The 26,105-nt window shown below is 39.3% G+C and overlaps 1 protein-coding gene across 2 annotated transcripts in view; it reads left to right on the top strand.

Moving 5' to 3' along the window:
- PTPRB (protein tyrosine phosphatase receptor type B) overlaps positions 1-26,105 on the top strand; it is a 124,088-nt gene that overhangs the window by 45,146 nt on the left and 52,837 nt on the right. For both annotated transcript variants that reach the window (XM_050746573.1, XM_050746574.1), the window contains 8 exons: positions 809-1,072; positions 3,121-3,390; positions 6,059-6,319; positions 12,047-12,313; positions 16,918-17,181; positions 21,840-22,103; positions 22,650-22,913; positions 23,981-24,244. In XM_050746573.1, coding sequence (XP_050602530.1) covers positions 809-1,072; positions 3,121-3,390; positions 6,059-6,319; positions 12,047-12,313; positions 16,918-17,181; positions 21,840-22,103; positions 22,650-22,913; positions 23,981-24,244 — 2,118 coding nt within the window. The remainder of the gene's footprint in view (positions 1-808; positions 1,073-3,120; positions 3,391-6,058; positions 6,320-12,046; positions 12,314-16,917; positions 17,182-21,839; positions 22,104-22,649; positions 22,914-23,980; positions 24,245-26,105) is intronic.

Genomic DNA, 26,105 nt, shown 5'->3' with positions numbered 1-26,105 from the left:
TTTTGGTAGAGACGGGGTTTCACCATGTTGACCAGGCTGGTCTTGGAACTCCTGACCTCAGGTGATTCACCCACCTTGGCCTCCCAAAGTGTTGGGATTATAGGCATGAGCCACCGCTCCAGCCGCCCATTCTTTTAAGGAAGCTTCATTAATTTATATTCTAGAAAAAAGTATTCACAAAAGGGTATCTCCTTTTTAATCATTTTCCTTTGATGAAGTAGTAACACAACTCATTAACTTTATCATGATTTAATATAAAAATTAGTTTTATCACATAAAATTTTGTAATTACTAATCCATTGATCAATATATTTACTATGTACTCAATATTATTGAATATTAATCTATAAAGGCGATAAGAAATGAGGCAGATGACAGACCTCTTTGTGCTTTCCACTTAAAGAATTTCTGAATTGGGAAGGACCATTGTGGGGCTTTGACCTAGCCTCATTTGCCAGTAAGAAACACTGTAAGGTTCAGTGAACTAGAAAGAGCTGTCCAGAGTTTCCCAGCTGACCAGTGGCCCAGTCTGAACCAGAATCCAGGCTTCTGCCTGACAAGATTTGGGCCTTGCCACCAAGCACATAGCCTACCTTTGGTTTTACAGCATTATTTTTGCCTCTTTAAATTTTTTTTTTTACTTTTATTTTTTCACCATCTGAAGAGGATAATTTTTGCCTGTTAAAGTGCTTGTTTTCTCCAGCACAAGGAATGTGGCTTGCAGAAATAAAATTACAGGTCAAAATTGGCCCATAGGACTGGTGAGATATCCTGAGTAAAAGTCTCTTTTCTGTTCTTTCCTAATTAGCCCCCATGGAAGTCTCAAATCTGAAGGTGACAAATGATGGCAGTTTGACCTCTCTAAAAGTCAAGTGGCAAAGACCTCCTGGAAATGTGGATTCTTACAACATCACCCTCTCTCATAAAGGGACCATCAAAGAATCCAGAGTATTAGCACCTCGGGTCACTGAAACTCACTTTAAAGAGTTAACCCCTGGACGACTTTATCAAGTTACTGTCAGCTGTGTCTCTGGTGAACTGTCTGCTCAGAGGATGGCAGTGGGCAGAACATGTGAGTCTTGGGCTCCAGAATGTTCCTTGGTTGCTCAAATCACTCTCTGATCCACCTTAGAATAGGACAAAATAAGTTAGCAGGAAAACTCCTTTCCCAGTCTGAGAAGTGGAGCCTATGTAACTGAAGGTGTCTGGGGTAGGGCCCATTTGTCTGAGTCACTTAGGCAAATGAGTTTGGATTTCTGAATGATGTGCATATTGTTTCTGTCTTATGCTTTTTCATGTCACATCACTTAAGTAGCATAAATGCATTAGCATTGATGCCAGTATATAAAACATTTCTGACTCATTCTTACAGTGAGAACCAGTTAGCATTTAACCATGTTTTCCATACATTATTTTATTAATTTATGTCCTCAAACACTTATCTATCCAGTGCCTTATATGTGTAAATTACTGTACTATTGTTAAAACAAATAAGACATGCTACTTGCCTTTAAGGCAGGATCCAACAAACTACCCCATCTGGTGCCAAATCTGGTCTGTGGCCTGATTTTGTTTAGCCCTCAAGCTAAGAGTGGTTTTTACATGTTTAAAGGGTTGTACAAACAAATAAGCAAACAAACAAGAAAAAGATGAGACAGAAACCATATGTATCCTGCAAAACCTGAAATATTTACTACCTGATCCTTACAGAAAAAATTGTCCAACTTCTGCTTTAGAAAAGTTTCATTTTAATCACACAGATGTAGAATACATACATGTACAAAAAGAAAAATAGTACATTTTAATAATAGTGACTGTATTGATATTTCCATGTATCAGGCACTGACAAAATAATTTACACCCATTATTTCATTTAGTTCTCACAACAAAACTGTGAGAGATGTCCTGTTATTATTAGCATTATACAGATAATTCAAAGAGGTCAAATAATTTGTCCATAGTTATCCACTCAGTAAGTGCTGGAGCTAGAATTTAAACTAGGCTATTTGATTCCAGAGTCCATTCCCTCTGCTATTAGAGATCTGAAGTAAACGCTATATGGTCAAAGAGGAAAGAGAACAAAATTCTCTTTCATAAGAGCAGCACAAACTTGGAGGAAATGGGAGCAGGGCGCGGTGGCTCATGCCTGTAATCCCAGCACTTTAGGAGGCCGAAGTGGAGGGTTGCTTGAGCCCAGGAGTTTGAGACCAGCCTCGGCAACATAGTGAGACCTTGTTTCTACAAAAAAAAATAATAATAATAATTAGCTGGGCATGGTGACATGTGCCTGTGGTCCTAGCTACTCAGGAGGCTGAGCTGGGAGAATTGCTTGAGCCCTGTGGTTGAGCCATGATTGCATCACTTCACTCCAGCCTAGCAATAGAGTGTGACCCTGTCTCAAAAAAAATAAAACCAACTTGGAGGAAATAGAAATGGTCTTTAATGAGGACCTAAAAAATATAACATTTGTGACAAAGAGGGAAGAGCTTTTGGGGTGGAGGGGACAAAATAAGCAAAGGCCCAGAGGCAGAAGAGCCCAGGAGACTTGCAGGTCTACAAAACATGCAACTGGAGGCCAGCTTTCCAAAGGGTAGGGAAGGAGACAGGATGGCTGCAGAAAGTAGTCTCAGTTAAGACTGGAAGGATGTGGGGTCTGAACTTAAAGAGCCAAAAATGTAAGCAGAGGGCTTGACATTTTATTCTGTAGGTTATAGAGAGACCTTGAATGCTTTTAAGCAAAAAAAAAAAAAAAAAAAGAAAAAAAAAAATAGAGCTTAATCTTGCAAGAACATTAATCTTTTTAGTTGGAAAAAAGAAACGAATGCCTCATGATCACGACATCCAATATCTCTTCCAAAGGATGCCACATTTCACTAGATTATTAACACTGCAACAGAAGATTACATTACTGATATTACTAAAATGATTTTGGCAGACACTTCTTGAGTGTCAAATGTCTCAAAGAACCCCTCATTTGCAATCCACAGACATCAAGAGGGGATAGAAATGTTTTGAACTGCAGATATTGTGTCTCCTATCTATTGCTGCCCAAGAAAAGTAAATGAGTATTCTTACTTTTGGTTTGTAATATCTCCTTTTTGACATCATTTCACCATTTAGTTCCAGACAAAGTTGCAAACCTGGAGGCAAACAGTAATGGCTGGATGAGGTCTCTTGTAGTGAGCTGGTCGCCCCCTGCTGGAGACTGGGAGCAGTATCGGATCCTACTCTTCAATGATTCTGTAGTGCTGCTCAACATCACTGTGGGAAAGGAAGAAACACACTATGTCATGGATGACATGGGGCTCGTGCCGGGAAGACAGTATGAGGTGGAAGTCATTGTTGAGAGTGGAAATTTGAAGAATCCTGAGCGTTGCCAAGGCCGGACAGGTAGGCAAATATGAAGGTGTTAACACCAATGGAAGAGTAATTTGTTCCCTCTCCCAGGTAATCCAGGTAACTGCCGTAACAGCTAATATCATACCCTCGTGTTTTCTGAATTTGAGATATTAAGGACGTTAAGACTAACGTGGGGTTTCTAACACCTAATTTGTCAAATTAGAACATTTAAAATCACTTCCACTAGTAATTCCATTATTTCATGAAAGAAAGCCATTTTAAACACCAAAAGAGTAGGATGTATACATTCCAAAAATAAAGACAATCCTTCCCACAAAAGAAGAACGTTTTGCTAGTGATCAGCATTAGGGAACCATTGCCTTTGACCTCATGCTGACTAATGTGGGGATTTCAGGTACCAAGGAAGAGTGATTAAAGTGGAGAGGGATATATTTGGATTTTAGGGAAGGGAAGAATAAGGCTACTGAAATGAGAAAACAGGCTCAAAGAGGTTATAACTGCCCAAAGCTTTGCAGTATAATCATGACAGCAAGAATCATGTTTCAGTATCCTCATACTGTCAAATACTTATATTGTCAAAGAAGAGAGTTGCACTTCCAAGTTCAACATTTCCTTGATAATCCTTGTAATGTGAAATGCTCGATACTTAGAGTGAAATTCCAATACCTTCTTCTTAGTTTGCCTGATAATAGGGAAATAACTACATGGATTCACTGTTCTTCTTAGAAGAATGTCAAAGAAAAGATCATGACACCCACTTCGCTTGACAACTGTGTCTTGCAGTAATCTCTTCATCTTCCAAATATTAATGTCCACTGGATGATGATCAAATACCTACAGCAGCTTAAACTAAGCTACTTTTAGTATTTCACAGGACAAGCATCTATGTCGTCTCTAATATTTTATCACTCAAATGACTTGGAAATGAAGATCATAAAACATTAGGGGCTCTCAGCATGTCAGCATAATTCTCAGGAGAACTTTTATTTATTTTTTTATTTTTACTCTTTGAGACAGAGTCTTGCTGTGTCTCCCAGGCCTAGGCTGGAGTGCAGTGGTACAATCTCAGCTCGCTGCAACCCCCACCTCCCAGGTTCAAGTAATTCTTGTACCTTGGCCTCCCAAGTATCTGGGATTACAGGCATGTGCCACCATGCTCAGCTAATTTTTGTATTTTTAGTAAAGACAGGATTTTACCATGTTGGCCAGGCTGGTCTCAAACTCCTGGCCTCAAGCAGTCCACCCACCTTGGCCTCCCAAAGTGCTAGGATCACAGGCATGAGCCATGGCGCCAGGCCAAACATTTGGGTTTTTTTTTTTTTTTTTTTTTTTGAGATAGAGTTTCACTCTTGTTGCCCAGGCTAGAGGGCAATGGCGTGATCTTGGCTCACTGCAACCTCCGCCTCCCAGGTTTAAGCGATTCTCCTGCCTCAGCTTCCCAAGTAGCTAGGATCACACGCATGCGCTACCACACCTAGCTAATTTTGCATTTTTAGTAGAGACGGGGTTTCATCATGTTGGCCAGGCTGGTCTCAAACTCTTGACCTCAGGTGATCCACCCACCTCGACCTCCCAAAGTGCTAGGATTACTGACGTGAGCCACTGCACCCAGCCCAAACTTTTCTTAAACTTTATCTCCAGTTTACCTTATTCAGGTAACTTGAAGTAGGCCTCAATGTAAATAATCAAATTATTTCTCTATACCAAAGGAGGAAGATGCAGAGTTAGGGACTCAGTTAGAATGGATTTATAGAAAATTTATGGATGCAAAATTTACAATAAAAATTTTCATACTTGATTCTTTCATAATTTAAGGCAGCAACACTTTATTCCTTTTTTTTTTTTTTTTTTTTTTTTTTTTTTTTGAGATGGAGTCTTGCTCTGTTGCCTAGACTGGAGTGCAGTGGCATGATCTCAGCTCACTGCAACCTACACCTCCCGCGTTCAAGCAATTCTCGTGCCTCAGCTTCCCAAGTAGCTGGGACTAGAGATGTGAGCCACCACGCCTGGCTAATTTTTGTATTTTTAGTAGAGATGGAGTTTTGCCATATTGGCCAGGATGGTCTCAAACTCCTGACCTCAAGTGATCCACCCGCCTCGGCCTCCCAAAGTGCTGGGATTACAGACGTGAGCCACTGCGCCCGACCAACACTTTATTCTTAATGTCTCCTAGAAATTGTAATAATAAAACCTTTTAAATGAATCAATTTTGAGACAAGTCCTCAATTAGATGCTATTATTGCCAGCCAACTCTCCCTTCCATGAACACATCAGTGTCCCCCACCTCAGAAATGAGGGAAAGTTGCACTTGGTCTCCTCAACCTATGGGGGTGACAAATACTCCTAGATCCACCTAAATACTCAAACAGGAACTCTTCTTTGTGATTTTGGGAATGACAAGATTGGAATAAATATTTTTGTATTACAGAATCCATATAAAAAGAAACTCAAAGTATTATGTAGTCAAAAATCAATGACTCTTCTGGCAAGATGTTTTCCAATTGAGTCTGTATTTCTGGTTACAATACATGAACAAAGTTTTTTGTGATAAGATTTTGTTTTAACACTCAGAGACATTCATAAAGCAAATGTTGAACTGAAACACTCTTAAGGATGGAAGAGAAGAGCTCTCAAAAGTATACTCTATGAATGTGCCTGAGTCCATCAGTGACCCAAGTCTCCATTGCTTTTTCCTCAGTCCCCCTGGCTGTCCTCCAGCTTCGTGTCAAACATGCCAATGAAACCTCACTGAGCATCATATGGCAGCCCCCTGTAGCAGAATGGGAGGAATACATCATTTCCCTAGCTGACAGAGACCTCCGTCTGATCCACAAGTCACTCTCCAAAGATGCCAAAGAATTCACTTTTACTGACCTGGTGCCTGGACGAAAATACATGGCTACAGTCACCAGTATTAGTGGAGACTTAAAAAATTCCTCTTCAGTAAAAGGAAGAACAGGTAATAATCTTTATAAACTTTACATTTTAAAGTGTTCTGTCTGCTGAATTACTATTTAACATGCAATTTACAAGTATTCATTAACCGCCTATTATGTACTAGGCATTGTTTTATGGATCCTTTCTATTGTGTTTGTTTTCTATTTTACCAATTTCAGTTCTTATCTTTATTAGTTCCTTCTTTTTACTTGGCTTGGATTTAGTTTCCTAAACTTGAAAAAGAGTAAAGAACAACCCTTCCAAGGAGTTTTGCTGCAAAGGAGAGCAGAGAAATAGGGCAGCATCTAGAAAAGGAAGTATGGTTGAAAAGAGGATGATTTTTTAAAGGTAGAAGAAATAACAGCATGTTTTATGCTGGAGGGAATGATCTAGAAGATGTAGAAGGGGAATCATGATGATGTAAAGTGAGAGGGAAGAATTGCTGCCGTTTTTCCATGAGTAGGCAAGAGGTATTGGGATCTAGAGCACAAGTGGAGGAATTGGCTTTAGAAAGGAGCATGGGGAATCTAACCTCAGTGTCAGCTGGTGTATTAGTCTGTTTTCACACTACTATAAAGATCCTACCCAAGACTGCGTAATTTATAAAGGAAAGAGATGTAATTGACTCACAGTTCCGCATGGCTGGGGAGGCCTCAGGAAACTTACAATCGTGGGGGAAGGTCAGTTAGAATGGCGATCATTAAAAAGTCAGGAAACAACAGGTGCTGGAGAAATAGGAACACTGCTACACTGTTAGTGGGACTGTAAACTAGTTCAACCATTGTGGAAGACAGTCTGGTGATTCCTCAAGGATCTAGAACTAGAAATACCATTTGAACAAGCCATCCCATTACTGGGTATATACCCAAAGGATTACAAATCATGCTGCTATAAAGACACATGCGATGTATGTTTATTGCAGCACTATTCACAATAGCAAAGACTTGGAACCAACCCAAATGTCCATCAACGACAGACTGGATTGGGAAAATGTGGCACATATACACCATGGAATACTATGCAGCCATAAAAAGGACGAGTTCGTGTCCTTTGTAGGGACATGGATGAAGCTGGAAACCATCATTCTGAGCAAACTATCCCAAGGACAGAAAACCAAACACTGCATGTTCTCACTCATAGGTGGGAATTGAACAATGAGAACACTTGGACACAGGCTGGGGAACATCACACACTGGGGCCTGGTGTGGGGTGTGGGGAGAGGGGACAGGATGGTATTAGGAGATATACCTAATGTAAATGATGAGTTAATGGGTGCAGCACACCAACATGGCACATGTATACCTATTTAACAAACCTGCACGTTGTGCACATGTACCCTAGAACTTAAAGTATAATAAAATAAATAAATTAATTAATTTTTAAAAATCATAGTGGAAGGTGAAAGGGAACCAGGCACCTTCTTCACAAGATGGCAGGAGGGGAAGTGATGGAGATCAAAGGGGAAAGAGCCCCTTATAAAACCATCAGATCTTGTGAGAAATCACTCACTCACATGAGAACAGCATGGGGGAAACTGCTCCCATGATCCAGTCACCTCCCTCCCTGGACACATGCATATTACAGTTCAAGATGAGATTTGGGTGGGGACACAAAGCCAAACCACATCACCTAGGGAAGAGAGAATATGTGGGTAGAGATCCCAATAGGTGGATAGTTGTAGGGTGAGCAGTTATCTTCTAATTGCTCTCATTTTTTCAGTGTAATTGGAAGCAAAGTCATCAAGATTTCCCTTTTAGCTAGACCTCGTGGCTCACATCTGTAATCCCAACACTTTGGGACGCTGAGACGGGCGGATCTTGAGGCCAGGAATTCAAGACCAGCCTGGCCAATGTGACAAGACATGGTCTCTACTAAAAATACAAAAATTAGCTGGGAGTGGTGGCACATACCTGTAATCCCAGATACTCAGGAGGCTGAAGCATAAGAATCACTTAAACCCAGGAGGTGGAGGTTGCATTGAGTCGAGATCCTGCCACTGCACACCAGCCTGTGTGATAGAGTAAGACCCTGTCTCAAAAAAAAAAAAAAAAAAAAAAAAAAAAAATTCCTTTTTCAATGTATATACTATTGTCCTGTATCTTATTTTTCTCTCCTCTTTTGATCCCACAAAAATATAGTTATTGCTTTATATAGTCAACATCTGTTTAGATTTACCTATCAATTTACTACCTTTTTTCTCATTTTTTCCTCCTGCATCTGAGACATTTTATCTGGGATTATTTTCATTTATTCTGGAGAACATTATTCGGATTTCTTCATTGAGAGTTTCTAGGGACAAACTCTCTCAAATTTTGTTTTTGCTGGGCATATTTTTATATAACTCTCATCTTTTTATAGCTCTCTGTCTTGAAAGATAATTTCCTTAAGTTCTAACTCTGTGTTTAAAGTTATTTTCTCTCAGCACATAGAAGATATTATTCTAGTCTTTCTGGGATTTATTGTTGCTGCTGAGTCAGCTATCAGTCTAATTTTTATTTCTCTGAGTCTGTTTGCTATGACTGATTTTTCACCTTTGGTGTTCAGTTGTTTCACAATAATAATCAAGGTGTAGATATATGTCTTTTTGTTTCTCTTGCTTAAGATTGATTGGTATTTCTGTACTTTCCAATTAGTGTCTTTCTACAATCCTGGAAATTCTCAGCTATTAACTCTCCGATATTGCCTCTTGCCCCTTCTCCATTCCCCGCTCTGTCATCTTCTGGTATTCTAGAACACACATATATGAACACATCAATATATTTCATATTTTCCATGTGTTTTCTCTCTGAACTACAGTATAGGTAACTTTCTCATCTCTTTGATTCATTTCATTAATTCTTTCTTCAGCTCTGTCTAATCTATTTTAAAATCTACCCACTGTGTTTTAAATTTTAATTGTTATGTTCTTCACTTTTAAGCATTGTCTTTGGCTCTCTTTCAAATTTATGTTGTGCTCTGTTGCCCTTTAGTTATATTTTCATTCCCCTCCTGTATTGTTATATGCAAATTAACAATGTTTATTTTCCATCCCATGTCTGATAATTATAATAGCTGAAATCTTCAGGAGTTAAGTTCTGTTGTCTTTTGATTTTCCTGTCTTTTGTTTATGTTGCTTTATTTCTTTAAATGTATGTGATTTTTTTTTTTTTACTGTAAGCTTGTTTTCCCTAGAATTTTATTCTGTGGAAATTATTTAAGGACATGTTTGAAGGTGAGTTTCAGAAGGAATTTTCATTTGATTCTTTCAGGTGCACAAGGCTATCAAACCAGACCTACTTTAATCTAAATTGTCAACTTTAGGTTTTTTGATCACCTGGGTTTTATAAATTCAGGTGGCAAACACATTGAAACTATCTTAAGATTATGAATTCTCAGAGGAAATCATTTTCTCCATCCAGTATTAAGGCTGAAGTTGTATAGGGAGTAAAGAGATACTATTTATTTCACTTATACTTAGAATGTAGCCTTTCCAATGTTATACAAGGTCACCTATGAGTTTCTTCAGCCTGGAAAAATCTACACTTTACCTCCTTTCTCCAATATCCTGCAATGCTATAAAATCAAAACTTACATTTGCATTTGAAAGGGGCTCTCAACACAACAGTTTGCTTTATGATCCAGTTATCTCTCTATCCTTTACTTTTTGGCCTTTGAGAATCCCTTACATTCCTGACAAGTCATTCATTTACATTTTTGTATTTTATCCAATATGTATAGTTGTGTTTATTAAGGATTTTCATGGTATCTAGCCTATCATACTGCCAGAAATGGAAGTTTAAGGCATTGTTCTAGACCTAAGGTCATTTTTATCATCCCCACCACCCATATTGCTGGGTCATATAGTAATGCATATTTAACTTTGTAGAAAACTGCCAAATTGCTTTCCAAAGTGTTTGTGAAATTTTGCATTCCCACCAGCAATGTATGAGATTTCCACTTCCTCCACATTCTCAGCATGCATTACATGATATTAGCAGTTTGTTTTAAAATTTAGCCATTCTAATGGAATAGCCATTATAATAAGATAATGATATCTCATGTGGTTTTAATTTGCCTTTTTCTGATGTCTAATGGCTTTGAGAATCCTTTCACAAGCTTATTTGTCACCCATTTATCTTCTTTGGGGATTTTTTTGTTCAAATATTTTGCTGAATTTTAAAATAGGATTGTTTGTTTGTCCTCAGTCAAAATGTTTTCTGTCGGTTTTTCATTTTGATGTCTAATTTATCAATTTTTGTCTTTCATAAATCATGCTATGGTGTCATATCTAAAAATATTTGCCTAAATCAAGGTCACAAAGATTTTCTCCTAGAAGTTTATAGTTTTAGGTTTTAAATGTAGGTCTGCGACCCATTTTGAGTTAATTTTTATATATGATGTGAGATATGGGTGAAGGTTTTTTTCTTTGCATATAGATACCTGGTAATTCCAGCCCTATGTATTGAAAAGACCATCTTTTCTCCATGAAATTGCCTTTGGATCACTAAAAAAATCCATTGATAGCATGTTTGTTCTTCTATTTCTGGACTCTCAATTCTGTTCCATCAATCTATGTTTCTGTCTGCCCTTTGCCAGTATTATCCTGTCTTAATTACAAGATTTTTAGTGAGATCAGGTGGTGTTAGTCCTCTAACTTTATTCTTCTTTTTCAAAATTGCTTTGGACACTGTAGCTGTTTGCCTTTCATATAAAATTTAGAATTAAAATTGAATCTTTAGAATTATAACTGAATCTGATCCATATACAGTAGGATTTTTTTAATGAACACATTAAAATGTGTTAATCCAGATTTATATCTGGATTAATATCTTAATCCAGAAGTCAATGAACTTTGAGAAAGAGGGGTGCCAAGGTTACAATCCCTTTGGTTATTATAATTCAGGAAAGAGGCACAAAGAAGAATGTATGTTGACCAAATGCCAACTTCAAGATCTGTATATAAGATTTGTTAAACGATAAGTTGGAAGCAATAAATGTTAATTAGGAAAAGGACACAGGCTTAGGGGTTAGACAAATCTAGCTTTCAGTTCCAGGTTGGCTATTTGTTAGCACTGTGATATAAATTACTTACATTTTATGATCCTTGGTTTCCTCATTAATAAATGGAATAATAAAATCAACTTTATAGAGTTCTGAATGGGTGTCAAATAATGCAACCTTCATGAGACATATAGCTCATAACTGGCACATAGTAGACATTCAGTAGTTGTTGTTATTATTACTTTGTAATATATATTATTACAATTTATATTATTACATGTTCATATATAATAACAGCCCCTTTGAGAATGTGCCAGTATAGAACTAACCAGTTTGCTAGACCATACTCACCAGACTGAAGGGAATTCCCAGTACCACCCCAGAACAATCATTGGCTCAGGTAGATTAGATAGCTTTGAATTCTCGTGGGCTAAGGACAGATAAAATCATATTAACTAAGCAGTTTTCAAAAATAGCAGCCTTCATTATCTAAAATTTAAAACCAAAACCACTTAATAAGCATGCATCATCTCATCCTTGGATCCTAAATAATTTTGATCCCTATATAAGCAGCTTTTTCAAAGTACTAAAGCTTCTCTAGAGGAGTAGTTCTCCATATGCCACAGGAAATAGAACTGAGAGTCTATAGCAACAACACAAAAATTATTTTTAGCACTTTCAAGTCTGTCTCCATTTTTTGACTCATTTTTCTTACACTTTCTTAAGGTGACTAAGTGTCATTTGTTTTGTCTTCTGTCTACTGTTTTAGTGCCTGCCCAAGTGACTGACTTGCATGTGGCCAACCAAGGAATGACCAGTAGTCTGTTTACTAACTGGACCCAGGCACAAGGAGATGTAGAATTTTACCAAGTCTTACTGATCCATGAAAATGTGGTCATTAAAAATGAAAGCATCCCCAGTGAGACCAGCGGATACAACTTCCACTTTCTCAAGTCCGGCAGCCTGTACTCCGTGGTAGTAACAACAGTGAGTGGAGGGATCTCTTCCCGACAAGTGGTGGTGGAGGGAAGAACAGGTAAGAAGTAGAGATATATGTCTGTAACTTACTAAGATCTGAGTACATGAGACCCCTAAACAGAATATTATAGAAATATCCTAAAATCAGACTTATCCCTGGCCTTCCTAAAAGCTACGTTTCAATGCCACCCAGAAGGTATATGGAATGGAAATTGGGCGATGGGTGATGGTAAGAGAGAATAAATTCTGAATTTTTTTTTTTTTTGAGATGGAATTTAACTCTTGTTGCTCAGAATAGAGTGCAATGGCATGATCTCGGCTCACCACAACCTCCGCCTCCTGGGTTCAAGCAATTCTCCTACTTCAGCCTCCCAAGTAGCTGGGATTACAGGCATGTGCCACCACACCCGGCTAACTTTGTATTTTTAGTAGAGACAGGGTTTCTCCATGTTAGTCAGGCTGGTCTCGAACTCCCGACCTCAGGTGATCTGCCCACCTTGGCCTCCCAAAGTGCTGGGATTACAGGCATGAGCCACCGCAGCTGGCTGAATATTTTAACATCTCCAATGAACATGTAAGAGCGCCTCACTTGATGCCTATCCCTTATTCAATTGATTTCCTTTGAAATGTTTATGTCCCCATAAAGGTAAATAATAATGAGATAAAAAACAAAACTAACCTCCCAAAGAAAGCATCTTTCACTCTTTTATATTCTTGGTTTGCAAGACATAAAAAGAAAATGATCTCCAATTAATATGGTCAGAGGTGGAGTTGATCTAATTTTCAGGTCTCATATATTTTCATAAGCAACATTAAACAAGTGCTTAATATGCTATCTAAACAATTTTTCTGGACCTTAAGAGCTCCCTGTTAGAAAGCTAAGTAAACAAATAAGTGTCATTATGGTCATGTGTGTCAGGGAGCCATGGCACTGAACCATTGTACATAATACAATGAAAGAACATAAAAGTTAACATATATGATATATAAAATTTATGTTCATTTCTTAGAAAGAAATTACATAAAACCAATAGAAGCTTTGATAATTATTCGTGACCTTGTCTACTTAATTTTATATAATTATTGTAAGTTGGATTTCAGGCTTCTCCTTCTGCATCCTCAACACTCAAATTCTGTTTATCAGCTGCAGGCATCATAGATGCATCTCTTTCCAAAATCATGAGTCTCACCTACTTAATGAACCCAGAGGACATTAACTTCATTAAATCTCCCAGAAGAACAATGAAGTCACTGAGATGTTTCATAGTCTTGGTAGAAATTCACTGGTGTAGGCCCATTTCCCTCATTCTATGACAGCTGACATTGTCACTTGCATCTTTCTTTTTTTTTTTTTTTCAAGACGGAGTCTCATTTTGTCACCCGGCTGGAGTGCAGTGGCACGATCTTGGCTCACAGAAACCTCCAACTCCCTGGTTCAAGTGATTCTCCTGCCTCATTCTCTGTAGTAGCTGGGATTACAGGCACACACCACCACACCCCACTAATTTTTGTACTTTTAGTAGAAACGGGGTTTCACCTTGTTGGCCAGGATGGTCTCGATCTCCTGACCTCGTGATCCGCCCGCCTCGGCCTCCCAAAGTGCTAGGATTACAGGTGTGAGCCACTGCGCCTGGCCCATCACCTGTAGCTTTCTCCCTGATATTTTCTTTCCTTTCTTTTAATGGTTCTTGGTACCATCCATTGGTGTTGCGTACTTGTGGCGGGGGGGTGCTGAAAAGCTTAGCATGGAAATCAGGAGGCCTAGGTTTTGGTCCTAGCTGTGCCATTAACTTACTTCCCTAAGCTTCTGTGTTTTAATCCATGCACAATAATTCACTCCTACGCTGGGTGTCAGAATAGGGAAGGAGAAATAATAAGAAGGCTGAGGAGAGGAGTAGAGGACGACCTTGCATTCATTTCCCAGTGATGTGCAGTTTTATCAGTCACATTAGACTGATTTAATTCAGGCTTAGACACTGTATAATGTGAGTGTTCATGATTGGATGCCTCTATTGGTTGGGATCCAGTCTCCTACCATTGGTGGCTCTTCTTTGCTGTAGGTCCTCAGAGCTCTCCACATTTCTCCAGAGAATGGAGGTGGGAGAGGGGATACAACTCATCAGACTTGGGAGTAGACATTTCACTTCTACCCACATTCCACTGGCCAGAACTCAGTTACATGGCTACATCTGACTGCCTGGCAGCCTGAGAAATGTAGTCTAGCTGTGTGTCACAAGGAAAAGAAATGGTTGGGGAACCATATTCTGCCACACAGGTTGATTCTCATTTTAAATACCACGAGGATTGTCCAACTTGTTGTGAGCTACTAAAATAGTCTAGTCTGTGCTATCTCTTGAAATAACTGGACACTTTAAATAAGTGGGACTTACAATTATTTTTACACCTATATTTTAATTAGAATAAAGGTACAAGTATTTGACCCATATTATATCATAGAAGCATTTAAAAAAGGGACAAGAAATTATTTGAAGAATGATCATAAAGTTTTGAGGAGAGAACCAAATATGAATAAATATGAGCATGAGTTATTTTACTCAAACATATGAAAGGTGCACATTATCATGATAAAGGAGGAAAATGGGAGACTCCTATAGAAGAATAATAATAGGGATTTTGAAAGGTGCCTCTTTTAGTAAATTTTGTACACAGTCAATTGTAAAGAATTCAGTGGCTATGGCCTTGATAATCCTTATCATCTCCTCAAATTGCTGAAATATTAGTCAATACTGAAATAATTTTGAAAGGTATTCTTATATTTCACTTGTTTCCACTAAGTTGAAACATACAAATAAACCCTCCTAGCCCGGATAAGATGGCAGAATATTTGAAATTAAAGATATTAGATATACTTAACAAATCTAATTCTAATCTGGGAAAATGCTCATCCTAAAGGAAAAACAAATTTTGTATCTATTTTTTCTTAAATAAGTGAATCATATTTCTTCCAAAACTTTTGATAATTGTGTCTTTTCTAATAAAATGTTAGGGCCAGGTACGGTGGCTCACGTCTGTAATCCCAGCACTTTGGGAGGCCAAGGCAGGCGGATCACAAGGTCAGGAGACTGAGACCATCCTGACTAACACGGTGAAACCCCGTCTCTACTAAAAATACAAAAATTAGCTGGGCGTGGTGGCAGGTGCCTGTAGTCCCAGCTACTCGGGAGGCTGAGGCAGGAGAATGGCATGAATCCGGGAAGCGGAGCTTGCAGTGAGCCGAGATCCCGCCACTGCACTCCAGCCTGGGCGACAGAATGAGACTCCATCTCAAAAAACAAACAAAAAAAAGTTAGTAGTTGCAAATATTTCGAGCAGTTTTTAAAAACAAGCATAATGAGTTGCTTTTGAGAGCAACCAAAGGATGTATGGATGGTTGAATGGTGGAAGGAAGGAAGGAAGGAAAGAAAAAAGGAAGAAAAGAAGGAAAGAAAAGGAAAGAAGAGATATACCAATATATAAATCTCCTGGCTAAAAAGTTCAACTTTATATCTAGGAAATGTCCATACATGTGGATCAACATTACCAGAGTTGTTCACTAGAATGCAGTTTATAATTTTTAGTGATGGATAAGTGCTTTTAAGTATGAGGTATGCTTTGGGGCTTAATTCACAAAGTCAGAGCATATTACATTAGAAGGATTCTCAGAAGTCATCTAGCCAAATCCTGTCCATTTTACGTGAGGTACTGAAATTGACAATCACATGAAACTGTTAAGTTAATCAACTAATGATTACAACAGTAGTGCGGTTCATATATACTGTAATATTTTACTCCTATATTCATTTAGGGCAGTACTATTTATGGGCACCTATTTCCGATATGTGGTTAAACTTTTACTCAATACTGCAGTTACTAATTTGCTGACTATACATCCAGCCAGAGAACTTCTTGAAGACATTCATGCCTTTTTTCATTTTTGTATACCTGACAAATAGCAGGTTCTCAGTAAACGTTTGTGACACTAATCCCCAATTCATATAAGCAAATGATTATAGTTGACATCAGAAAACCCATTATTGCCATAATAGTTCTCTCTGCCCTTGGTTGGTCCAGCTTCCAGACTTCTTATTTCCAAGACAGGTTTTTAGACTTATTTCTTACCACTAGAGGGCAGGAAATGCTTTGCAAAGGGAAAACGGTCCCTCTTGTGTTTGCTGTTACTTCCCGGGAATAAATAATTTCATCACAAGAAGATTGAAGCTATCCCAGTTTAAGGTCTTTAGAAAAGCTACCATCTTCTTCCCCTTTCCACTCAAACATTTTTGCTTTATTGGTAAGTTTGGTTCAAGTTTATTCATTTGGATTGTTGAAATGTTTGTTCCCTTTCTTACAAGGAACCTTCTAAAACATTCTATAAAGATGCCTCGACTTGAAATGCTTTACAAACAACCCTATAAAAATTCAGTAGTGGCATCCTTGTATTTATGAGGCATCCCAAAGACCTCCTGACATTTTTATTTTGATTAGCCTTCTGATGTAACAACACTCAGCTTCTAGAAGCTGAGTGAAATCCTCACACTTCCTTGACCTCTTATGTAATCAGATTAGATCTCGAGTGCACGATTTGTGCTGACTGCAATAGACAATCCAAACTTTTGACTGTGTTTTTCTTTTTGAATCCCCCCCTACCTTTCAAAATCACAGTCCCTTCCAGTGTGAGTGGAGTAACGGTGAACAATTCCGGTCGTAATGACTACCTCAGCGTTTCCTGGCTGCCGGCGCCCGGAGATGTGGATAACTATGAGGTGACGTTGTCTCATGACGGCAGGGTGGTTCAGTCCCTTGTCATTGCCAAGTCTGTCAGAGAATGTTCCTTCAGCTCCCTCACCCCAGGCCGCCTTTACACTGTGACCATAACTACAAGGAGTGGCAAGTATGAAAATCACTCCTTCAGCCAAGAGCGGACAGGTAAGGCTGTATGAAGGTTCAGGGCTCTGTAAGAACCAATTCACATGTGGCTCAGGGCACCACAGAGCTGTAGCAATTCTGTAATGATGGGATGAAAGGCCCTTGAGATCACAAAACTGTTATGGAGTCTTTGTATTTTAACCTAAGAAACTCCTTATGTGAGCAGACCCTGTGTGACTAGAATTTCTATTATATTCAAATAGTGTAAAAAGTATTCCCGTTTGGCTGGGCGCGGTGGCTCACGCCTGTAATCCCAGCACTTTGGGAGACCAAGGTGGGTGGATCACGAGGTCAGGAGATCGAGACCATCCTGGCTGACACAGTGAAACCTTGTCTCTACTAAAAATACAAAAAATTAGCTGGGCATGCTGGCAGGTGCCTGTAGTCCCAGCTACTCGGGAGGCTGAGGCAGGAGAATGGCATGAACCTGGGAGGTGGCGCTTGCAGTGAGCCGAGATCGTGCCACTGCACTCCAGCCTGGGAGACAGTGAGACTCCGTCTCAAAAAAAAAAAAAAAAAATAGTATTCCCATCTATGGAGTACTTTTTGTTGCTAGGGCCTGGCTTTATATGTCTTAACTAACCCATATGAATGCCTTATTGAGATAGTCATTGTTATGATTCCCATTTTACAGATCAGGAAACCAAGGTTCAGGGAGGTCAAGTAACTTGCCCAGCTGTTTACCTTGTTAAACACCCAGTGCGTTTCAGATCCTGGTTTTAATTCCAGTTCTGAATGACTCCAGTGCCTACAAAGCTCTCCATCCTAAAATCCATCCTGAAATGTCTGCTGGTCAAAACCACTATTCATCCTTTTTCACACAAGGTGAAAATGTGAACTTTTATGGTTCTGGGATTAGGGAGCAAAAATCTTAGCAAAGGAAATGAATGTTCAGTCCAATGTGCTGGAAAGATTTAAATTTAAATAGCTACCATTTTCCCAATATATTTATGCTTTCTGGGGTTTATACCTGAGATTTCTGCCTAAGGTTGGCATCAATACATTGTCAAATGTTTCCTACTAAGCTATGAGTTTATTTCTGTATTTAAAATGTCAGTTTTTCCATGAGGCTCTGGGACAATTGTCCTTATCCTATTACGTAGCACAGGACCTGGGACTTAGTAGGCACTCAGTAAATATTTGGCAAAGGAATAATCAGAAATCACTTATATCAGGGGTTCCACCTGGGGGTCCATGGTTCATGGGAGACTTTAGGAATGTAATAACCCCTGAAATTGTTTATGAAGTGGCTGGGGATAGGAAAGGTATATGCATTTCTTTGAGAAGAAAGAGTCCATGGCTTTTATCAGATTCTCATGGTTTCTGTGACCCCCAAAAAGCTAAGAACCTCTGATTTATATTGTTACAGGATGCTGGCATTGAAGGGGTCCTTAGAATGATCTAATCGTATTTCCCCATTTGGATATAAACGAAATCCCAGAGAAGGAGTGTGGCTTCTCCAAGGTTGCAGGGCTGGCCGGTAGTGGAGCTCAGCCTAGCTCCAGTGCTATGTCTATTCCATCACGCTGTATCCTAGAGCACTAGTCAGGGATGTAAAGAGATTATCCCTACCCTCCAATAATTTTAAGCCCAGTTACACTGACAATCACAATAATGACTTAGATCTGAAAAGCAGATTTCTATTTACAAAGCAGTCTTATGTCAGGGTCTCTCATATTCTTGGAGCGTAAAAATCACCAGAAATTAAAGGATGTGTTACCTAACCACCAACCCCTTGCTTCCTTCCAATGTCAATTCATGATGATTTCCTATCCGTATGACTTTACTATTGCAAAGCCTTTTGCTGAGATTGATTTTAAATGCAAGAAAGTGATTCTTTATTCAGTGCATCCTCTTGACTCCTTGACCAGCATGAACTTGGACTTGGTGCATGACTAATGGAGGCAAATCATTGCCCCCGACAAATCAGTTTAACTGGAGAGTCATGTCTGAGTTGTTCTCTTGATGATTTTGGCTGATTATCTTAATGCCCTTTTCCATTTCTGATGCTCTTGTTCTACACTTTGGGTGAAAATACCAGTATTTCTAATTCTGTATCACATCATCTCACTGTGTAGCAAGGCAGGTCTCCACAAATTATCCCCTGTTCCACCCGGTGAGCTCCTTATTGACTTAACGTGATATTCAGCCAGGTTTTTCTTCCTGTAATAGTTGCTTTGCCTTCAGCAAATTGCCTGGATCATTGACCTTTCTTAGCCCATGCATGCCACTTCATAATTTCCTTTCCTTAACTCTATGATGACTGTATTCTGTGATGACTGTGATAACAACACTGTAATTGGTTTTAGGTAAATATCTTGGAGAAAGCATATCTGTCCTTGCTCCATATCTGTGGTGAGCTATATTCCAAATGCTAATCAGTAAACACAATGCAACAAAGGATGCTAATGCAACTTGTAGGTGTGAGAAGCATATGAAAAATGGAGCTCCTATGCCAAAATACTGAAATTTCTGGATCATTTCATGATTTGAGAAAAAGTAGAGGAGAAAAATTGGACACAGTCTTGGCATGTGGTCAGATCAGAAACCCCTAATACATACCAAATACAGAGAGAGGCTGTACAGGCCTAGAGGACATGGTAGTATTGGGACAAGAGTTTAGTACCCTGGATCCGAGTTCATGCCTCTTTTCAGTGCTCCTCCTCAAATATGTATAATGTCCATTTACAGTGAAATAGTAATGAATCTGTGGCCTACTGTTGAATTAAAATTCAGCCCCAAATGGAAAAATGAAATCTCCTTAATATCATGCTCTAAATACAGAATTGCCTTATTCCACAGCGTTCCTAGTAACATGCATATATTTATGTACTGGTTGGGGAGGGGACCACAGATATACAGAATGGTTTTGTTTATATATTAGAAAGAACCTCACATGCACAAAATTGTATTAATCATAATTCTTGGTTCAAGAAACCATGCATCCCCTCAGAGGCCGAGGTGGGCGAATCATGAGGTCAGGAGTTCGAGACCAGCTTGGCCAATATGGTGAAACCCCATCTCTACTAAAAATATAAAAAACTAGCTAGGCATAGTGGCAGGCAGCTGTAATCCCAGCTACTTGGGAGGCTGAGGCAGGAGAATCACTTGAACCAGAAGGTGGAGTTTCCAGTGAGCCAACATCACACCACTGTATTCCAGCCCGGGCAACAGAGTGATGTCTCAAAAAAAAAAAAAAAAAAAAAAAAAGGAAAAGAAAAAAGAAACCATGCATCAACTGCCACCTTTACTTTTTAGGCATCTAGTTAGTAATTCTTAATAATTTAACATGTACACAAGAAACCAACCACTACCCAAAATAATAGCTAGGATCTTGACAATAACCTACATCGAAATATGTGGTCCCCACCTCACGAATTCACTCAAAAGTAGCCAACATCTTGACTCCTATGTTCACCTCTCGCTTGCTTTCCCTCTTGCATAGTTTTATTGCATTTATATACAGGCCTAAAATTACTGGTTTTAAATTTTTTTGTCGTCTTTAACATTATTTAAAAGGTATTTTTAATGCAGTATTTAATATCAGGGACTTAGATGTTTTACTTATTATATAGATAAGATTCATCCATATTTTGTTTTGATATTAGGGACAAGAAATCCCTATTTTTGTGTTTTGAGTTAAGGAATTAATTATAACTATTATATAATATTCACTGTGTGTGTGTACATGTGTATATGTATATATTCACTATCCAGTCTCCTGTACATATTCTTCCACACTTGGTTTTTATAGGGTTTTTTTATTTTGCCAGTCAAATGGGTATAAAACAGTATTTCACTGTGGTTTTGACTTGCATTTCCTTTATCACCAATAATGTGGAAAATCTCTTCATTTATTATGCAATTAACCATATGTGTTTCTTCTTCCATTTTTCTTTTCTTTTCTTTTTTTTTTTTTAATGAGACAGAGTCTTGCTCCATCACCCAGGCTGGAGTGCAGGGGCTTGATGTGATCTCAGCTCACCGCAACCTGCTCCTCCTGGGTTCGAGTGATTCTTCCATCTCAGCCTCCCGAGTAGCTGGAACTACAGGTGTGCACCACCATGCCCGGCTAATTTTTGTGTTTTAGTGGAGATGGGCTTTCACTATGTTGGCCAGGCTGTTCTCAAACTTCTGACCTCAAGTGATCTGCCCACCTCAGTCTCCCAAAGTGTTAGGATTGGTGTGAGCCACCGTGCATAGCCTCATTTTTTTTGGCGGGGATTGGGGAGATTGCTTATATTCTTCTTAGTAACTTTTGAGTCAGCAAGGTATGCTGGAATTATCTATATCATTTACCATCACTCATATTAATCATCAGCCATCATGTTTAATGTTCCATCTTATACATGACATTTTGTGCAGGCAAACAGCAGGCTTAGAATGAGTTCATCAGCTTCTGTTAAAAGATGCGTTTAGGCGGGCGGGGGAGGGGAAAAAAAAAGAAAAAGAAAAAAAAAAAAGATCCGTTTAATCACTTCACGTAGTGTATAACAGTCTTTCCCCTCCAGAAATTTGTGATCTAAGGTCTAAGATTTTTCTTTTTAATACACACAATAATACTCTTTCTTTTTTATTGTCCCGGGTTGTCATCTGTGATCAATTACTCACTCAGAATTAATACATATTTATTTAGTCATTCTCTGTTTCCTTTTCAGTGCCTGACAAAGTCCAGGGAGTCAGTGTTAGCAACTCAGCCAGGAGTGACTATTTAAGGGTATCCTGGGTGCATGCCACTGGAGACTTTGATCACTATGAAGTCACCATTAAAAACAAAAACAACTTCATCGAGACCAAAAGCATTCCCAAGTCGGAAAACGAATGTGTATTTGTTCAGCTAGTCCCTGGACGGTTGTACAGTGTCACTGTTACTACAAAAAGTGGACAATATGAAGCCAGTGAACAAGGGAATGGGAGAACAAGTAAGTGGAATGATTGCAAAATCTGACAGTTGGTTGGACTTGAAAGTCTCTGAGTAATTTATCTGAACCTTGAATTTTTTCTGCTTATTCATTAGTACATTACATTCCCAGTAAGTCTCACTTGGCGCTAACATCATTTAGCCAAGCCATGGCCTATAATTACAGAATATTTATTGGTAGATAAAAGCAAACATAGTGAGAGAGCAAGAGAGCAAGAAGGCTAAATGTCCCATTTTTCTTCCCTGTCTTCCTGCATCATGGCATTTAAATTCTAGACTTCTTGTTTTATCTTATGGTCAAGATCATAACTCATTTTATAATTATGTTCTACCAATGCTGATCATGTAACATTTATGTCAGGGAAAAAAATTACAATTTTAATAGCTGCTTCCAATTTTTCTTGTTTAATTATGCATGAAGTAGTGCTAGTGGTTTATTTGGGGGAAGGGAGATGTTGCCAGTTCCTTGAATGTGATTCATATGTTATTATGTAGGTAAACTCTGACCAGTTCCTTTCCTGAAATGTCTTCTCATTTTTCTCCCTAGTTCCAGAGCCTGTTAAGGATCTAACATTGCGGAACAGGAGCACTGAGGACTTGCATGTGACTTGGTCAGGAGCTAATGGGGATGTCGACCAGTATGAGATCCAGCTGCTCTTCAATGACATGAAAGTATTCCCTCCTTTTCACCTTGTAAATACTGCAACTGAGTATCGATTTACTTCCCTAACACCGGGCCGCCAATACAAAATTCTTGTCTTGACGATTAGTGGAGATGTACAGCAGTCAGCCTTCATTGAGGGCTTCACAGGTAATGTGAAATACTGTTCTTGAACCTGAACAGATGCAGTGGTGTATTTAACTTTTGGGTAGTCTGGGCATTTCGATTGAGGATTTGGAAGGGTAAAAGGGAGAGAGCAAGAAGGGACAAAGTCATCTTGATAGTGATAATGATGTTGTCCAACCTGTATGAACGAAAATAAAGTATGATGTCAGTGGCGGGGGGGTGCTTTCAGAGAAACAGCAATGAACTGATGTGATTAGCTGTTGCTTGTGAGGCACACAGATTAAGAATTGTTACTTGGAAATCACTTCTTTAGAACTCTTTTAGGAGTGTTGCCATAGTAGTTAACATGTACTGACAGTTCACCATGAACCAGACCCATAGCAAAGCATTCTATGTCTACATCTTGTTCAGTCTTCACAATGCTTTGGGAGGCTGAGGCAGGAGGATAGCTTGAGCTCAGGAGTTCAAGCACAGCCTGGACAACATGACAAAACCCTGTCTCTACAAAAAAATACAAAAAATTAGCCAGGCATGGTGATGTGTGCCTGTAGTCCCAGCTACTGGGAAGGCTGAGGTGGGAGGATCACCTGAGCCCAGGAGGTATAGGCTGCAGTGAGCCATAATCACGCACTGCACTCCAGCCTGGACAACAGAGCAAGACCCTGCCTCAAAAAATAAAATAAAATAAAATAAGAATCAATCTTCACAACTCTATTGGCTGGTTAGTATTATCATCACTGCCGTTTTTCCTAATGAAGAAACTGAAACTTACAGAGGTCAAGTAATTTGCCTGTAGTCCCACAGCTAGTGAGTGAGAAAACCAAAACTTGGACCAAGGCACCCTAACTAGCCCATTGCTATATAATTAGCATTCCTCATTTCCACTCACCAGCCTTGACTTCCCCCTAAGCTTTCCCCCATCAACTTCAGTTCACACAGAAAAATCAGAGAAAAGTGGCAAATTGTTACTTTCTTTTCCATGTGAGTTCTCTCAGTGGGTGCCAAAACATCAGAAGCATTCAAAACTTTGGTTGAAAATTTCAACAGTTCATTCTTTAAGTGATGACTTTTAAATTTATTTTCTTTTTTAGTTCCTAGTGCTGTCAAAAATATTCACATTTCTCCTAATGGAGCAACAGACAGCCTGACGGTGAACTGGACTCCTGGTGGGGGAGACGTTGATTCCTACACGGTGTCGGCATTCAGGCACAGCCAAAAGGTTGACTCTCAGACTGTTCCCAAGCACATCTTTGAGCACACGTTCCACAGACTGGAGGCCGGGGAGCAGTACCAGATCATGATTGCCTCAGTCAGCGGGTCCCTGAAGAATCAGATAAATGTGGTTGGGCGGACAGGTGAGCATCCACCTGGAGAAGGGCTAGATTGTAGAATGCCTCATGGTTCTCCAAAATGGGACAGTGAATGGGCTCAGCTATTCACAAACCCAAATTTAAACCCACCAAAGTTTGTACAATTCAATGGTTTCAAGAGCCTCACTCATTTATTCTTTGCATTTTTCTCTTAATAGAGATCTTCAGAACAAATGAAAGGGAATCAGAAACCAAATCATTTGAACAAATTTTTATACTTGCTAAAGGATAATAAAATTTTAAATTTTAACAAGCAGGCTGGGCACGGTGGCTCACGCCTGTAATCCCAGCACCCTGGAAGGCCAAGGCAGGTAGATTGCTTGAGTTCAGGAGTTTGAGGCTAGCCTGGACAACACAGCTAAATCCCATTTCTACTAAAAATACAAAAAATTAGCCAGGCGTGGTGGCGCACACCTGTAGTTCCAGCTGCTTGGGAGGCTGAGGTGGAAGAATCACCTGAGCCTGAGAGGTCAAGGCTGCAGTGAGCCGTGATCATGCCACTGCACTCCAGCCTGGGTAACCAGAGTGAGACCCTGTCTCAATAAATAAATAAATAAATAAATTTTAATATGGAGACTTCCATAATTATGCATTTTTCAAAAGTTCTACCTTTTAAGAACAAGTACACATCTGTGCCATCTACTTTACCTGGTAGAGCTAAAAAAAATAAGTATCAAATGTATAAATAAATCTGTTTATATCAATATCACTATTAATGTATTATTTTTGAAAGATCTCTAGTCATACTAGAGTCCTCTTACAGATGAGGAAAGTATGGCTCAGAAAGTTTATGAAACAGTATCAAGGATACATATATAATAAGACCTAAAGCTATAATTCAAGTCTAGGTCTGTCTGGCCCCAAACCTCATGCCCTCTCCACTGTGACACAATACTTTTTAGATGCCTCCCATTCTCATGACCACTTATTTAGCTGCGGGGCCTGAGGTTTCTATACCATGCCCTACTATGCCTCTATTTCATATCTATGTTTATATCTTTATCTGCATATCTTTAACCCTATGACAAACCCTGTGTTAGAAAGTGGGCATTTGGCTGGGCGCAGTGGTTCATGCCTATAATCCCAGCACTTTGGGAGGCTGAGGCGGGTGGATCATGAAGTCAAGAGATTGAGACCATCCTGGCCAACATGGTGAAACCCCATCTCTACTAAAAATACCAAAAAAAAAAAACAAATTTGCCGGGCGTGGTGGTGCAGACCTGTAGTCCCAGCTACTCAGGAGGCTGAGGCAGGAGAATCACTTGAACCTGGGAGGTGGACGTTGCAATGAGCCAAGATCATGCCACTGCACTCCAGCCTGGTGACAGAGTGAGACTCTGTCTCAGAAAAAAGAAAGTGGGCATTCAGTAGCAAGGCAGAGCCCCTGACCTCAAGAACGTGATAATCTAGTGAAGGAGACAGAAAAGTAAAAGGCAATGACAGTAAAACATGGTAAGTGCTAAGATAAAAGTGGTTATGAGATGTTAGAGGAGCAAACAAGAAGAATCAGGGAAGGCTTTCAGGAGGAAGTAATATTTAAAGAAAGACTAGGAAGTCATCCAGGTGAAGTGTAAGTTGACTTGGTTCCATCAGAGAAAACAAAGCCCTGGAGGTAGGAGAAAGGATGGCACATTTGGGGACCTACACCTTATTTGGTATACTAGAATAAAGGCCGGGCATGGTGGCTCATGCCTGTAATCTCAGCACTTTGGGAGGCCAAGGTGAGTGGATAGCCTGAGTCTAGGTGTTCAAAACCAGCTTGGGCAATGTAGCAAAACCCCATCTCTACTAAAAGTATAAAAAACAAAAGTATACTAGAATAAAAAATGTGAGCCGTGTGGCCAGG

Source organism: Macaca thibetana, chromosome 11 (assembly GCF_024542745.1).
Source record: "Macaca thibetana thibetana isolate TM-01 chromosome 11, ASM2454274v1, whole genome shotgun sequence".
In the NCBI taxonomy this organism is placed as follows: Eukaryota; Metazoa; Chordata; class Mammalia; order Primates; family Cercopithecidae; genus Macaca; species Macaca thibetana.
Note: the sequence above shows the minus strand (reverse complement) of the source record. Positions and strands in the feature narration are given on the sequence as shown.